The sequence below is a fragment of the Enoplosus armatus genome, chromosome 4 (assembly GCF_043641665.1).
Source record: "Enoplosus armatus isolate fEnoArm2 chromosome 4, fEnoArm2.hap1, whole genome shotgun sequence".
In the NCBI taxonomy this organism is placed as follows: domain Eukaryota; kingdom Metazoa; phylum Chordata; class Actinopteri; order Centrarchiformes; family Enoplosidae; genus Enoplosus; species Enoplosus armatus.
The window spans coordinates 17480853-17499027 of record NC_092183.1 but is presented as its reverse complement, the minus strand read 5'-3'; the positions used below and the strand labels follow the sequence as shown (position 1 = coordinate 17499027).

Genomic DNA, 18175 nt, shown 5'->3' with positions numbered 1-18175 from the left:
AGGATTTTCTGCTGCCCTCATGGGTTTTCCACGCGGTCCTGCCTCCAATGTTACAAATTGAATTTTGGCCCTGACTCGTTCCCGCCTACAAAACTCTCTCCCTTTCTCTCCTGCTATCTCCCTCTCTCTCCTTCTCGCTCGCCCTCTCTCTCTCTCTCTCTCTCTCTCTCTCTCTCTCTCTCTCTCTCACACACACACACACACACACACACACACATACACAAACACACTTACCACTAGCTGTTTTCTGCAGTGATTCTGCAATGCCCTTTATTCCGTTATTTGGAGAAGTGTTACACCCACACATTTGTGCAAATCTTTGTCAGTGTTGTTTATGTTGTTGATGTTTTTATTTTGGCTCCCGCCTGCATAGCTTGCTGCATTGTGATGTAACAGGTCTGCAGGATAAGGACGCCTCTCTTTGGGAGGGGGGGCTATCTGAATCCTGCTGTCTCCTTTAAAAATGTATAGACTATGAAACAAGCAATAAATTGCCTCATGCGCAATATGACCTGCTGACACTGCAAGGAGTACTGTACCTGTGCGTGCGAGTGTGCCAGGTAGTCACCGTGCTCTCTAAAAAGAGCAAATTATGTACATACAGTAATTGCCATAAAAACCTGCTGCTGTTTCCTTGGCTAAAGGATGGAAGACTAATTTACACACAATGGTAAATTTGTCTTTTTCTCACTTTCTCTGCAGATCTGTTTCCTGGTGTCAGCTTTCCGTGGCCGAATGTTTTCAGAGGACAGCTGTGCAGCTCTAGCGCTCTTCTCTCACTATTTCCACCTCAGTCAGTTCTTTTGGATGCTCATACAGGTAACAGCAGGCTAACAAGCAACACTAGACACACTTGATTCTACATAGCAACTAAAAAACCTAAGCTCCTTATGGCATTAAATACATATTATTATACAATATTAAATACATTACATATTTGGACATTAGCATTAGTATACATATCAGATTTCTACACAGGCAGGGCCGCCAGCAGTGGACATAACCCTATGATTTTAGCCGTAATTGTTGGCATTCAGCTCATAAATGACATATTATTTTCCTAATATAAGCAGATGGAGATATTTGCTCTATTTCTCTTATTTTTCCTGGATCATGACTTATCACAGAGTAGAACTGTGTCTGTCCAGTCTGCAAGCCTATTCACTAGGCCTTCAATCAGACAATGGAGCCAAGTGTTGAGCTGTTATTTAAGAGGGTCAATAAAGTAAGTCTGTTGGTCAAAGATATACAGTACAGCAAATTAAATTTCCTAATATATTATGATACTGTACACTTAAATATGCATTGTTTTCTGTTCTGTTAATCTGGACGTTGCTTTTTAATCACATCAAACATGAGTATTTCTTATTGAAGGGCACCTGTAAGGAAAATCTCCTTTCCTTCTGCTGCTCATTTTCCTCATGACTTGGCATAAACAGGGGTCCTATTCTTCCTTTTGTTCCTTACGTGAAGCATGTGGTTTTCTGTTTTTTTACGTAATAACGAGTGAAGCTTCATTCCTCCACCCCATGGGCTTAGGCAGGTTTTGATTAGGGGGTGAGATGAATGTACCAGACATGATCTTTGGCCCTAGACTGGTACCACTTAGTAACACTTCACCCCAGCAGCCCCTAACCCCCTCCTTCTTGACCATCTGCGCCTTATTTTTTTTTTGTCAGAACTGCTGAGAACAAAGCCCAACAAGCAAAGTCCCAACTTGCAGCTTAACATGCACACAAGAAGATATTAAGGCTTGATTTATACACCAACATACTTATTTTATCTGTAAATTTTTATACAGTTGTAAAAAGAATACATCAGATGTATTCCACACAGACAAAGAATATGATTGAATATGAATATGATTTTTAGCTGCCAGTGTAAATCTCGCCTAAGCCTGTTTTAATCCTTCAGAAAGACTACAGATGACTTGTGACCTGCTGATAGAGCACAGGAATGTGGTGAACATGGGCCGGAGTACTTCATCAGCCCCTCCAGAGAGGAACACTGCCCCCAGGGATAGACCCTTTACCTCAGCTGATCCTCCTCCTCCAAATCCTGCCCAGCAGTGAAACAACTGTTTATTTGCCTAGGATTTTCAAAACTTAGAAATATATATCCTGGATCTACTGACCTTTACTAGGACTAGAACTTTTTTTTATATTTTATTGTTTCGTTACATATTCATTTTAAAACTGACTGCAAACCGACTTATATTCACTGGATGGTAATCCTGTAATGAAAGCTCAGGCCCAGACAATAATTCACATTTTAAGGTGGGCAATGTTATCCATTGTCGTCATGACTCAAAATCTCTTAAAACTGTTGTCCAACTATGAATCAGATATTAAGAATGTGCACAAGTCATTCAGGCTTGGTTAAAATGAGGTCCACCACATAAATATGGGAACCAGACCAGTATCCAGAGGAGACCTGTCCCCAAATGAACTTTCTAATTTCCCCACTTTTTCCTCTCGTTGTCCCCCTCTTGCGTAACTGACTGTTGCTTTGTTTCCATCACACTTCAATTTCTTACAACGTATGATGTTTGAAAGTGAACATAATCATTGTTTATGCAGTGGATATAATCTCTCCTGGCACATACGTTATTATTGATGGAGTATTATCACATTAGTCCTTTGAATAAGCTAACGAAGAGTGGACCAAGCAGTGCTGAATGTATGCAGGATTTTTTTTCACATCAGAATGTTTACCAGATGAACTCTGAGATATCCTAAGGGATAAAGGTTCAGGCCAAAGGCATTCATATGGCTTACAAAGTGTTAATTTTAAAAGGGGGTTCACTTATTGTAGTAATTAGTATGGTAGTAGAGCTGATATGATTTAGTGGAGGAAACAAACTATGATTCACCCCAGAAGGAGTTCAAATAGGAGGAAAATTTAGAAAGAATTCACTCACTCACTCCCTCACAAAGATTATTTTTTCTTAAATTGTCCCTTGTTCTTTAACCCCCCAGCCAAAAGAAGATCTGGTCCTTTCTTTATTGTCAGCAACAATAGTTGCTGCCACTCTGGCTTTCATTGATGTGTGGCAGAACCCTTCTGTCCTAACCGGTGTCTCAGTATCGACCCCAGTGATGTCTCACCGCTCATTTTTCCCCCCTATCAGGTAGCAGCTTTCAGCTAAGTGGCTGATATGAGTGGGCGCCAGCAACCCATCTCAGACCATGAAGAGGACTTCGAATCAATAACTGCAGCGTGTGTGTGTGTGAGGATGTGTACTATAGTTGGTCAGAGGACTATGCGCTGACATATTACCAAAAAACAGCCAATAATTGAATCACTATTCCGACCAGCTTTTTCTTGACTGCAGAGGCTCGCAGAGGCAACCTCAGCTTACTGAGAAACTGCATAATATTACATAACAATACTGTACAGCTCTTTCCACCAGGGCCGACCTGCTAAATGGGAATATATCTTCAATAGAACGTAGTTCCAATGGAGCGCCATGGTAGCCATGCCACCTCACTGCAGTGTCGCCGGTGGCAACGGAAATCTCACATACCCCAGAACCTGAACAAATAAAACCAATACTATTTTCATGACTAGATACCACTAGATATGATCATATATTTTTTTGTAATTCAGTTGAACCGACCCTTTAGGTGCAGCAGTGTTTGTTGGGTCAGTGGTTATACAATATGGTTATGGTTATGGGGAAGACAGAGGTTATCTAAGGGGGAGGACAGCAAATATCCTGCACACACACACACACACCATCAGCTGTTGCTCATTATAGCTATTGAGTCGTTGCATAATTGTTTATTACTCTGAACAGAAGAAGGAACTTGAATTGATTTGCTGATAATGCCTAAATCCTTGTTTCCTGTTTAAATTAAAGTTAAATCTTTATGGACTATAAAAGTTTGGTCTTAATGAGGCTGGAAGGAATAAAGGTCATCAATTTGTAACCCCAGCCCGCAAGTTCGATTATAAAATGGAGAGCTACTTTGTTTTGCCTGTAAGCTTGAATTTAAAACTTAAAACTAACCTTCGGGCTTTGCTCTTCACTGATGCAGCGGTTTAAAAGGGTCTTAAAGATATGTGATTGTCTTCACACAGGGATAAGACATCGTGTCTGTGTTGCAACCAACAGGTGTTCAGAAAAGCTGCTTATGTAACAATGCAGGGCTTAGTGTATCAGATGGATGAGAATATCAAAGCCTGCTAGATTACAAAGCAAACACAGCTATTGTGGGTGTGATAAAAGTGTGTTTGTATGTGTGTGTTTTAGTACTTCACTCACTATGAAGACCAAATGTCCTCACAAGCAAAGAAAGATGAAAAAATCCTCTAAAAGTCCAAACATTTTGCTTGCTATAGGTCATGCCTATATTATAGGTCGTGGAGGTGTTGCTTGTGTTGGCACACAAGTTGTGTTTTTCACAAAAGTTGTTTTCTAACACTGTGTCCCTAGGCGGTGAACTTCTGGCAAGTTCTGGTGATGAATGACGAGCACACGGAGCGTCGATACCTGCTCTACTTCCTGTTGGGCTGGGGACTTCCTGCTCTGGTCATCATTGTCCTGGTCATCGTCTTGCTTGGCGGCTTCGGATGGACCATACACACTGTATACGGACTGGTGCAAGGAGATGTGTGAGTGGACAGTGCAAAACACATGCGTGCAAATAAATGCATACACAACAACTGGTGAAAGGGAGGTGGAAGAGACCCAGCACTGACGTAATCTGTTTTCACATGAGTGTGTTTTTCAAAACTGGTCTGAGTCAGTCGTGGTGACTTCAGTTTCTTTTTTAGGCTTAGGTAAATTTCACTTCAGGCGAGAGTAGAGCAAACAGAAAACACCTGAGCCAGTGACATCATGTGAGGAGGTAGCTTACCCAATCAAATGAATGAATGAATGTCTCCCCACATATAAACTAACTAACCCATATACTGTGTGGCTTTGTGTGTGTGAGAGAGCTAAAAATAAATGGATGGCATCTATGTATAGAGCACCTGAAACCTAGGCCACAACAGATGAGGTCACAACCTGCACAATGGTCCCTAGTCAGGTGTCTATGTTGAAGTGTGTGTGTGTAGTAAACTTCTTACATTGCGGCGTATGTGCTTGAGTGGCCGTCTTTCCTGTGTGATCAAGTGTGCGTGACGGGGGAAGTCAAATACTGATTGAGTTTGAACCCTTAAATCACATCTAAAATTAGCCAGTGGTCGTAGGTGTGGCTGTTATGCTTGGCATCGAGCGTGTATGCGTGTTTCCTGTGGGTGGGTGTGTGTGAGACAGTGAGCGTATACATGAGAGATTCAAGGACACAGAGGAGTATTCAGTTTCCTTGGAAGCGTACCTTCCTCTTTGAGGGAATGAGGCAGCCTTTGAATTTCCTCTCTTTCGTCTCCTCATGAGTGTAAACAGGTAGCCGTCTTGTTTTCTCACAGCTCGAGAGTCTCAGTTTCACGCTGCCTGCGTACAAACAGGTGTCAAGCTCAGACCATGCGACAGTGAGCATGTATTGTCATATATATTCACATGTTATTGTTGTTGTTAACTTTCAGTGAAACACCTTTTGCTTGCCACTAGATCCATGTTGGACTAGATAGCTACAATAATAAAGATGTATGGTGAGATCAGCACAACAATAGGTAGTGGCCATTAAATCACATAACAGATCTCCATTTTTTGTCATGATTTCATATTTTTGTTATTGTCACCCCATCTATCATCACTGTGTCCATATAGTTAGTACTTTCCCAGGGAATGTCAAGGTTTTCCTTCATCTAGCTGGGTCTCACATTGTGTGGCTGAGAGCTCCTGTTATTGCTTTGTGGGCTGGACCTCATCTGATTTTTACTGTGGCACACAATGTTGTACATCTTTAAATGAAATAGTGACGTCACTTAAATTTATCAGACCTGTCTTTAAATTCAAGTGTGGATAAAACAGAAACTGTGAACATAAAAGCAGGAGACGATTCAATTATGAAACATTAATAACTGAAGTTTAAAAAGTAAAATTTAACTTGAGTCTTGTTATCCTGTTCAGCTGCTTCATGTTTTGTTTTTCTTTAACTTAAATGTTTTTTAAAATAATTTTTTCATGATTCTCTCATAATGATGAGTCAATACTTTTTGTGATGGCACACCTTAGCCTTTCATACACTTTCATGTTAATTACTTAAAACAGTATGTATTTCATGCACAATTGATAAGCAGAAGTGAGAAAGATTTCACCAGAAATGCATAACTCAATTGCCTTTATATTGGCTTTATAGCTTGGCTATAAAGTTGCTCAAGTAATTTCCTGTAGAGGCGGACAATTTAAACCTGACATCTGTTGGTCTGTGGAAATGTAAATTTATATGTAGATTTATACCATTAACTTTATATTAGGTGTTCCTTAAATAAGGCCCTGTGCTTCAGTAACCCACTACCTCACACTGCCATATGTATAAAAAAAGGATTTCTATGAAAATCCCGCATAAAAGGCATTTCTCACTTTATTTCTTCTCTCTCAAACCATGAAGTTAGTTAAATGGGCCCCTTGGTTTTCTTCATTCACTACATTTCACTTCCCTCTTAAGGCCACAGCGGTACAAATATCCATATTCCAGTGGGTTTACGCTCTCATAACCTGGCTGTCTTGCTGGTACAGGGTGATGCAATGCTTTATTTGGCATACCTCATGTTATGTTATGGCTAGCAGAGGTCCAATTATTTCTCTGCGATTACTCAAGTCTGTTGTGAGGTCCTATCTATAGTTTATGCTCCCACCAAACCAGGGGCCGAGCTTGTTTTGTGAAAAGGACAAAGTTACATGAGTGTTTTGATAGTTGTTTGGCAGTTACAGTTTACATGAGGATGTTGATTTTCCCAGAGAAAAATAATTTGCTCAGTTAATACAGAAAAAACACCTCTGATTCGACAGAAGCTGGGAAAGGACTCCTGAGATTCCCTAGAAAAAAAACAGAGAGATAGTCAGTGAACAATAACTGTCATTCTGACTCACGCCAATAGACAAATTGTAGAAAGAGAAATAACTTGATTGTAAGTCCAAAAAAAACAGATAACTTTATTAAAGAATTCCACTTTTTCAAGAAATAAGCTTCCTTTTGACCTTTTATTATTTCTATTAAGCCTGAAATCCAGTTTGTGAGGCAGGATCAGCAGATGAGCTCACGTAACCACTCCATATTCATCTCCCTCTCAAAGCAAGAAACAACTCCATCGGGTTGTTTGTTTTCTCATTCTTTAAATAGAAAAACACTTTTAAGCGTCTTTGGCCCTAGATATTATCCCGCCGTAGCTGCACGGTGACCTAGTTGTTCAGAAGATTTAAGAACATAACGTATTTTGCTGCTATAGGCAAAAGCTGCTGTTGAGCAAGAATGCTGTGAGTCTTAGGCGGGCTCAGAGGTCTCACCGGCCAGATCCTGTTTGTGAAACTTAAAGAAACAAGGTCTTAAGTTGAGTAAATGTAGAGCAATACAGAGCATATAATGTGTTTCCATTTTCTAGAGCTTACATTTGAGCTCTTTACGTAATGCTTTTTAGCATGACTTCCCCCTCTCTTTCCTTTCCTCTTCTTTACGCATACATTCTGCTTCTTCCTGCATACTCAGAAACAAAGCCAATCGCTTATATTTCTGTCCATCCCTCCTATAGGTGCTTCATCCCGAACATCTATGCAGCTCTGTGCACGGCAGTGCTGGTGCCTCTCATCTGTCTGGTTGCAGTGCTGGTCGTATTCATCCACGCCTACCAGGTTACTCAGCAGTGGAAGGCCTACGACGACATTTACCGCGGACGAACCAACAGCACAGGTGCCCAACGAACCTCCAAATATGCACATAAAAAGATAAAATTACTTACGTATACAAGCACCACAAAAACAAGTAACCTGCTGCCAGGATGCCCTCAGGAACTAGACTGCATCCACCCCTATTTTTGTCTAAAAGTTTCAGCCCCTATTTTGCTCAGCTTACAGGCTCTGTCTCTGTCTGCTGTGTGTGTACCCAAGGGATTCATGACACAGGAACAAAACATACCTGCTTTTCTGAATGAAATACTGCTGACAGTCACACTTTTATTCGAATTAATGGAATGATTGCAAAGCTAAGCACAGTTTAAAGCAGAGCAGTTTAAAGTATAATGGTAGAAATATGTTTTGTAGACTCTGATGCAACTCTCCACCACTTTCAATGTGTTTCAATTTAAGGTAATTTAAAGCACTACATGCACTTAATGCAGTGCAGTAAGATGTGTGGAAACAACATCAAGCTTGTACTTTATGTAAGATTCTTGTTTGCAGAGAAACAACCATCACAGAGTTATGGTCAGTATGAATCAGTAGCATTTATTTAGTGCACTCAGTCACTTCGCCCAGACACGAAGATCCTAGCCAAACCACTTTCGTCCCTCAGTATCATGGCTGTAATCAGTCAGTGAGAATCAGCAGGCTTTAGCTTGTTTTGCTCAGTCAAGGCCCTCCAATGACAAAGCAAAGCCTGAGTTAGTGCCAGTCCTTTGGCTGGCAAGCTGTTTGCCCTACACGCTGTGTGTGGCCTCTGAAGTAGTGTATGAAACCAAAACAGTGCTTTGCTGAGCTGCAGGTAGGTGTGCATTATTAACAAGAGAGCAATACTTTCTCATTCACAAACAAGGGGCCAAAAGGGCTAAAGGTCAGCCGGAAGGATTTTTACCTGACAGGAGCATTTTAGTATGGGGGACAGAGTGGACTGCAGAGATCAAGAGTAGGTAGAGATTGACTAGAGAGGTTTGGGGTGAGTTAAGGGATATGGAGACTAGGAATATGCTACCATACCATATGTTGAATGAGAAAAGCAGGCAGGAAGCAGACAGTGCAGCAAACAACAGCAGTTCTGATAGAGAGAGAGAGAACGAGAGAGGGGGAAACGTAGGCACACTATTCAAAGCAGCAGTCTAAAGTCCCGGCTGAGTGTGTGTGGCACAAGGACAGAGGACAGAACAGCCCTTGAGGTGTGAATATGTGTGTCCAGTTTTGTGTAGAACAGCTGCTCTGTGAAAAGGCCGCTCATGAATGGGAATTCAAATTAATTCAAAAACACAAAACAACATTCTTTGTCAAAGTTCATGCAGCAATGGACCAGTGTGTGTTGCACGTTTAGTATTTATCTAGAAGCATAACGACACAATACCACCACATATACACATGCACATGTATAAGCATAAACACAACCTGCACACAAACAGTATGGACTATAGTTAGTTGCAGTTTTCTTTTCTTTTCTTTTCTTTTCTTCTTCTTTGTTGTAGCTTTTGGCAGAGTAATGCATCAGTATTGGCTTTGTCTCAACATGTCCAGAGTCCGACACAAATGTGAGGGAAAGGCCCGTAATATTTTATTGTTCTTAACACAGGCTACGCCTCTTCTCATTCCCAAGACTTATCTACAGTTTGTCAGAGTTGGTTTGAAAGGCACAGGCACTGTTACAACATCCCTAATCAGTTTCAGTCCTGCGATATGCAGTGGTCAGACACAAGACAATCATAGAAAATCTTTAGTTCATCAGATATGTTTCTATGGTATCACACATGATACCTATGAATATGCCAAACAACAACTATTTATCACTTGTTGTTTCATTGGTCCATGGCTATTTTCTTCAGATGGGCCTCTTTATCACATGAATCCAGTAGTGTGAGCTTCACCTTGACGTTCCCATCCAGCTGATATCCGTGCAGAATCTGTGGGATAGCTGATGCTATTCGGGCAGTGAATATTTAGGTCACCAACATTTTCAAATGCCTTACTGCCGCAAACAACTGATGAGATAAACTGGGGGCTAATCTGTGTCTGTGTGTGTGTACATGGCTGATTGTGAAAAGCCTGCATGTGAAACTCACAGGGCCTTGCGAGATATGGCAGGACTTCTGACGTCAGTGAAATGTGTGTCATGTCAGCAAATATTGCAACCATTGTGCCCAATGTAATGCTTGCCAGTATTACAAAAAAGCATAAACATACTAAACTAAATTTACAACAGTACAAAAGCAGTACGCTCTTATCAGAGCCCCACTGAACCCACAAGGTGTGTTTGCAAGACTCATTGTCCTTTAGATACAGAAGTGAGAGCAGACTTTTCAACATGTGCAGAGTTGAATGAATAACTATTATTGTTCTATTTTTATGGCTCCAAGTGTTCCCTGACTGCACTTTGATCGTCTATCAGGAATGTGGAAATAAACAAATACATGTGATGGATGAGGTGTGATTGCAGAGTGCTGTATTATGTACTTTGTGTGTTTGAGGCTGAGCAGTTGCTTTATTTGGATGCCAGACACGTTTACGTTTTGCTCTCATAGCCTCGTTATCAATAGCCTTGAAATGCAAACTCTTGTGTACATGTTGTTTGCAATGGATTAGGATGGATTAGTTTTCTCATACCTGGTTTTACTGGATATGTTCCTTATGGCTACATTAGGCATATATCAAAGAATTCAAGGTGATTGTTTTATTGTTTATTGTGAAAATAGCAAAGCCTCAATCTGATCCTGTATTCTAATGCCAATAACTTTTCAAATTGAAGTCAGCTTCTTCCTGTGAAGTTGAGTCTTTATGAGGCAGGTGCCGTTTGTTTAGAAGGGAACATTTATATTGTTGGGCTTCATTGGTGGAAAGTAACTAAGTACATTTACTCATATACTTGTGACCCTTTGAGGGGGCCCGACCCCTAGGTTGGGAACCACTTTAAACTGTATATAAAGTAGTTAAAACTAGCTCCACCTCGACCAGCTACAATAGTGAAATGTTGCTTATACATTCATGCTGAACAATCTAATAATGTAATATATTAGTTATTATGAGCCATTTTTATACAGAAAGAGTAACTTTACTTTTGATACTTTAAGTACATTTTGCTGATAATACATCTGTTCTTTTAATGTAAGGTTTTACTTGTTTTGTTGTTAATTTTATTTAAAAGTTCTTCTTCCATTGATGTTGGGCTTATTTTCCTTTGTAAATTGCTGAATTTACTTATGAATTCTTTATATTACTTCGGTGATTTATTCTGCTATCATGAAAGTACACAAAAAACACACCTTTGCAACCTTAGTACTCTTAGTAATGGCATTACTTTTACCAGACTATTCTCTGCAATTAAACAATATAAAAAACATAGCTTTTACTGTGCCTATATGTTCACACTTTGTTCACACACGTTACTTGTGTGTGGGGTGCTTGTGAGTGCTCAACACACACTTATTGCAGCTTGTTGTTATTACAGCTGCTGACCTCTCTGTGACAGTAATGTCAGCACCGTCTTGAGTTTCTGCCTGGCTGTTTTTGTTGAGCCCAAGTTCTCCTCTCAGTTTGTCTTCTCACACCAGGAAGCTGCTCTGATGAAGTGTAAACTGGAGCCTGAAAAGTAGCTCACTCGTGTCCAGAGAAAATCACTAGTTTTGAGCAGAAATTGCACTAATGGGGGTTAAACTGTTTGTTTATGTCTGAGCTCCACCAGACAGAAAGATACCCATGACATCATTTAGCGTCTCTCTATCAGAGAGCTAAACCCTCTCACACGTTTGTTTATGCAAAGGCTTACATATGCACACACACATACAAGCATACGCACACATACAGTTACTACGGAAAACTTGCGCCTTCTCTGCTTCTTTCTGCGTCTTCATAGTGGTATCAAGCTAAACAGTCAGTCAGCATTTTGCAGTTAGTCTCCATTTGGCTCGAGGAACCTGTTCTTACTGTGGGAGCTCTGCCCTGTCCACAGACTGGAATGTGCTTACATGGCTGGAAAAATCAAACCAGGGAGGAGATGGAGACAGATGTGCAAGATAGAAGAAAGAGAGGGAGAAAGAGAAAAAGTCTATGTTGCTAACTACAAGCAGTAGAAAGTTTTAGAAGACTGAGAAAAAGGGTGAAAAGCAACGGATGAACAGGCTCATTAAGCAGATTTATCGACACTGAGCAAACATACACCAAAATAATGTCCAGAGTGGGCGTAAAGCATAAGGAGATGAGGTGTGAAATAATAATACTGAAGCTATAGAAAACAATGACCCAAGTGTTAAGAGAATAAAGAATGACTTAGAGGAAATAGGTCTCAAAGGGAAAGGGAGAGGCCTGAAAAAGAAGAAAATGAGAAGAAGGAAACATTGCTAAGAAAGTCTACCAGGGTTCAGCCAGAGGAAAGGTGCAGTGAGATAAGGAGCAGAACTTGGAGCAGAGTTGGAACTGACTGGGTAGTGGAAGTGGCACCTAAGTGAGGGCTTTTTGTGCAAACTTGGGCCCTGCGCCCTGTGTTTCCATCCTACTTGTGAAGTGAACTGTACAGTCTGTCCTACATAACACCAACCAGTAGACTACAGCGAGAGTGACTCAGCAGTGTAATTCTGAATTTCCCATTGGAGGGTCTGCATTTAAGTCAGTCTGGGGTAAAGTTGATTTTGAAGGTGTTGCCTTGAAATCAATGTGTTATGTAATATATTAGATTCATTTTATTTTGCACTCTTGCACAGTCAGTTTGATGAAAAAAAAAGTGACATTAGTGCCAAATGACAACGTCCCATTCTGAAATATTGCAAATGCATATCTAGAGTAAATCAGCTAGTAGTAAAGCTTTACTTTGTAGCGTCAGAAATGCGGTGTGGTGGCCAAAATTCAACAGAACTCATCGTGTGCTTTTCAACCCAGTGAATCTATCAGTCTCTCAAAAGTTCAAGCGAGACTGTCTGAAATTAAAAACCTGATGTCTTCCAACTTTGTAATGTTAAACACAGACAAACCCAAAATGCTTATTGTTGGACCAGCCAACCACAGACATCCATTTAAAGATGTCTCTCTGTATCTTGATGGTTTTGTAATCTCTCAGAGCGGAACAGTTAAAAGTCTTGGTGTCATATTCAACCCATCCTTGTCGCTTGAATCCCACCACAGTCAAGTTAGCTTTTCACAATCTCTGTAATATAGCCACAATCCACCCATTTCTCTCATTATCTGATACAAAGATTTTGATCCATGCATTCATCTCCTTGAGGCTTAATTACTGTAATTTCCTTTTCTCTGGCCTACCCCAGTCATCTATCAACAGCCTGCAACATGTCCAACACTGCTGCGAGAATCCTAACCACAACTATAACCTCTCTCCATTTGCTGCCCATACAAACTGACCTATAAAGCACTACATGGGCTAGCACCTGCTTACCTCCTACAATATATAATTTACTGTAACTATCTGGTTGGTTTGTTTTTATCAACTCATTGCAGAGTGTTGGTTTTATTGCCATTGTTGTCAATGTTTTATCTCTACCTCTTTTAATTTGTGTGTCTTAATAATAATGATAATAATAATAATAATAATAATATTGTTTGCTAGTTCTGCTGTTGTTTTCATTGTTGACTTGATTTGACTTTATCAGCTCAGTATTTATAATGCTAATGCTAATCAATGCTAATCAAAAGGATGTGTGACTCTAATTTGATGGTGGTGGCTGATAATATCCCAGCATTGTCTCTACCCTGGATCTGCCATTTGCACCATACATAACAGTCATGTTGGGTGTGGCATTCTTGATGTGGCTGTGTTTTGAATATTCTGCTGACAGATTTGACTAGTGCATTACACCTGTGACAGCCAACAAGCAAACAAATCTCTTCCCCTTTTATCTGAAGAGACTCTGATGCCCCCTAACAGAAAAACTGCAGAAGCAGCCAATAACGTTTATCATCAAATGCAGCCTCTTTTTTTTATTAATTTCTCCATAAGGAACACATCCTTTAAAAAATAGACAACATCTGCTTCCATCATGTCCTGCTTCGTTATTTCCTCTCGAAGGAAACAAGCTGTTGTAGTAATGAGCTGTTTTATTTAGCAGGCCTCTCTCTCTCTCTCTCTCTGTCTCTCTCTGTTGTGATGACTCACTCTTGACAGTCGACTCAGTCTGCCCCTGATTGGCAGTGCTCATTTTGTTTGTCCTCTAATTAGCTGTTCTAATAAAAGAAGAGGGAATGATTTTTCAAGCTGAGAAGAACACCATGAACTGATAGATGATACGTCAGTGGCTTTAGTCCAGTCTCAGGTTTTTCTCTTGAACTTTCACATCATGATGGTTAAAAGGAATATAAATGTACATAATTGTCAAAGCATCAAATTGATTTGATATTGGCATATAATTAATTAGGAAATATATTTTATCAACTTCGGGTAGAAGAAATATCCATCGCATTATTTGTGCTTTCCTGAATAACGTATTCGGATTCAGGTACATCCCTACTGTGTACAGTGTGGTGTGTGTCCATTGTACACAGCATGCAGGAGAAAGAATGAGGTCACATGTTTGTATGCTTTTGTGGCAAGTGTTGGATTGCATGTGTTTTTAAGGCCATATTTACTTGTACATAAGTATACATACATACATACATACATAATATTTAGGACGTGCTAATTACTGAGTGCTAACTCCGACTTAGAAAACGGAGAGGGGCACACATACCTCCAGAATAGTGCTTGATTAATTAAGATCACCTATTCAACTTTTTCAGTCGGACTGCATGAGTCACAGCCATAGTCCCACTCCCAAACATACTGAGAGACGTGAGGTAAAGAGAAAGGCTTGCCACAAAGTGCGAATGGCATCACACCATAGGTTATTTTTTTATTTCTTTGAGCAATATAAATGTCAATATTAGTATTATTATAATAAAGAATATTACTAGGCAATGTAGGATTCACTTAAATGTCATTCTCAACATTTAGAAGCTAAAAAACTGTCCACCAGGCTGTTTGTTGTGGCTTTGAATGAATAGCCCAGCAGCCATAGTTTTCCTATTGTGAGAACTTTGGATGTTCCACCTCTGGACGATGAATACTAACCACATTTACACACCTTTTAGATTAGTGAATTAATCAGAGTGATCATGCTTATGTCCAGGTTGATATGCTATCTATTTTGCATCCTGTTATTGCCACTCCTTGAAATATACGGTATATACAAATGTGGCTGAACATGCTGAACACGCCAGTTCTCTGATTGTGCACACTGGCTCTTAGATCAGTATCAGCATTAGTGGCACCACAAATGCTCAATGGATGAAAGCCCTGAGTGGGGAAAATGGGAGCACAGGGAGTGCATGCTTGCATATGTGCTTGCATATTGGCATACTTGAGGGTGTGTGTGTGTGTGGGTGTGTGTGTGTGTGTGTGTGTGCGTGTGTGTGTGAGTGTGTGTGTGTGTGTGGCTGAGGTCTTATGTTTCTGCTCTCCAGCAGTGTACAGCAATCACGTTTGGGCTTTAATCAGGTTCCACATGTGGACCACGTGGGCTCATTAAGACTTTTTGAGCAAAAGAGTTGCTGTATACCAATGCTGAATTGGGGCTGTGTGAACCGGTTCATTAAACAGCTCCTGAGGCCCGCTCCTGGCTCTAACACCACCAACCTTCTCTTCTTACTGCCCTGCTGTTGGGGGGCCAGCCCTTGCTTCAAAAACACACTATACTGTGTATCACCCAGAAACTAGATGGTGCATCAACATCAGGATTCAATCATGCAAGTGTCAATCATTTAAATCATGTCAAATGTGTACAAGTAAATGTGTGTGTGTGTGTGTGTGTGTGTGTGTGTGTGTGTGTGTGTGTGTGTGTGTGTGTGGGTGTGCGTGTGCGTGTGTGCACAATCATACAAAGAATACAGCAGGTGTTAAGCTTTTACTCATCTAGGGTACTTAAATAAGATAAAAGCTTATTAACTGGAATTTACAGTAGTCATATAAAATGAGTAAAATTCAGTTATGTATTTTATTTAGTTCTTGATATACTAACTTGTCATCTCGTGCTCCAGAGGTGCCGCTGGTCCTGTACTTGTTCCTTCTCATCTCCCTGGTCTGGTTGTGGGCAGGACTCCATATGGGCTACAGGTACCTGTGGATGCTCATCCTCTACGTCATCTTCAACTGCCTGCTGGTGAGCTCATTGACTTATTTAACTATATTTTGCTTGCTTACTTGTCTACTTTATTTAATCTCTTTTTTTTTCATACACTCAATCAGCTGGATCTTCTATCTTGTACTGCAGTCTCTTCTTGGTTGTACGCTGTACCAAAAAGATGAATGTACTGGTTTGCTGTTCATTATCATCCTTCTTAATCTAATCATTAGTTTTGTCAGTAATGTCATCTACATAAATGTCATTTGTCATCTGTCTTAATGTCCCCAGTGCAGAGTTATAAAGTGAAACTAATCTAAAGAAATGTTTTGATGTGCACCCTCAAGCTTCGAGTGTGTTGGAGTTTGCCAAGCATTCTTTATTCAGGTGTGACATCATTAAAAGTACACTCTCTCATTTTGTTATGAAGTTCCTAATTGCACTCCTAGATTTTCAAATTAAATCCCACCAAAATGTTGCTGTTTGGAAATTGTGCACACGGAGCCAGGAAAAAGCATGGGGGGTATAGTGGGTGCTACGGGGTGCAATAATGATATCAGGATGTGTACTTTTGGATTAACATAGATCTTTTCTTCTGTGTGGTAGCTTCTCAGTGTGTTTGCATTTCATGGACTGTAATATAAAAGGGCTTTATGGAAGTTACCACAAATAAAATATTGATGATTTAGGCTACTAGACTGGTACCGTGTGGGTGTGTGTGTGTGTGTGTGTGTGTGTGTGTGTGTGTGTGTGTTGATGTTTTGTTGACTTAAGAGAGTGAGAGAGTGATGAAGGCTACTTCATCCCACTTTGAAGCCCTGCTTTGATGTGTTGGCAAGGCAGAGCAAGAAGAGCCTCGGGAGTGGAGACAGAGGCAGGGTTATCACTGTGTCACATCTCTCTGAAGCCTCTCACTGCCGTCCCTCTCTCTCCACTTTCCATTTGTGCTTTTGTGTGTTTGTTGTCTCTCTGTTTGCCTCTCTCTTAATTTGCTCTCTGTTGTTTTCCGACTCTGTGCTCCAAGTATCAGGAGATAAAGAAAGAACGTTACGGAGGCACAAGATATCACCAAATCTCTCCTCACCGTGCTATCGATTGCAACTTCAAAGAGTTACATAACAGACAATCATCAATGATTATAGGTTGAGCTCAGCTAATACTTTTGGTTTGATAGCACTTTCTCTATGGCCATATATGTAATGCAACTTATACAAGACTCACTGTTTCGATATACAGATGACAAAAGTGTGCATCATAATGACTAACTGGATTATTCTTAGTTTATTATTAGTGAAAATATTAGTTCCATATTGGCATTGGTCATGTCATTAATAACCTCTTAGTATTATTACTATTATTGATTGCACATGGCTGATCAGAGCAATTGTTGTTGTCTGAGAGAATTTCACTAAACTGTGTCACTGAAAAAGCCTGCTGTGAAAACTGTCTTTTCCCAAACCATCTGAACAAGTATGTTTTTATAGTCATATAGTCAGTGTCACATGATGCTCTAATGGTTTGGAAGCTTTAGGAAATGCGAGCATGACTTCAACATAAGTGACCATCAGTGGCTGAAATCCAAAATAGTTGTAACAGTGTTAATTTAACAGCACAGGAATGTGGTTGTGTGGAAATGTCTTGCATCTTGAGCAACTCAATAATGTCCAGGAAGCTCTCCCGACCCCACTCTCTTTGGTACAATAGGTTAATTTCTTTCTTGTCTACTCTCTAAATGTTTGTGGTCTCTTCTGTCATCCTCTGAGAGACACCATCTGCCTGTAAAGTGTGCCATAACAGGCCTGTGGTAACCCATGGTGATATGTGGCATCCACATGCAAAAGGCAACAGTGCTGCACCAAAGTAAACCTCTCCTGTTGGTACAGTGACTAATGAAGAGAAGTGATGTCAACGCCAACGACTGATGTCGCACTTAGCACTTGTTTATGAGTTTGTCCCACTCTCTGACATCATGTGGTCAGTTTCTTCAGCTGACCAATAGTGTGATGGGGCTCTTTAAAGTCAGTGGTCATTGGTTATATCATTTACAGGATTTTAAATTATATTTACAGTTCTGTTACACACTCCTTTTTGTCCTGAGAGATTGAATGACGGTTCATTTGTTACTTTCCCAAACTTAATAGATGTCACACTTTCATTTTTCTTTTGTCTGAGGTAAAAATCCTGCTTTAATCCCACAGGAACACTCACTATTCACACAAATAACACAAAAATATAGGCATGCAATCACATGTAAAGCATCCGTCTCGTCCTGCTGGCT

At 40.3% G+C, this 18175-nt stretch overlaps 1 protein-coding gene across 1 annotated transcript in view; it reads left to right on the top strand.

Moving 5' to 3' along the window:
• adgrv1 (adhesion G protein-coupled receptor V1) overlaps positions 1-18175 on the top strand; it is a 95621-nt gene that overhangs the window by 66607 nt on the left and 10839 nt on the right. Inside the window, exons 88-91 of the mRNA XM_070904090.1 lie at positions 703-819; positions 4439-4617; positions 7642-7799; positions 15815-15936. Of these exons, the coding sequence (XP_070760191.1) occupies positions 703-819; positions 4439-4617; positions 7642-7799; positions 15815-15936 (576 nt within the window). The remainder of the gene's footprint in view (positions 1-702; positions 820-4438; positions 4618-7641; positions 7800-15814; positions 15937-18175) is intronic.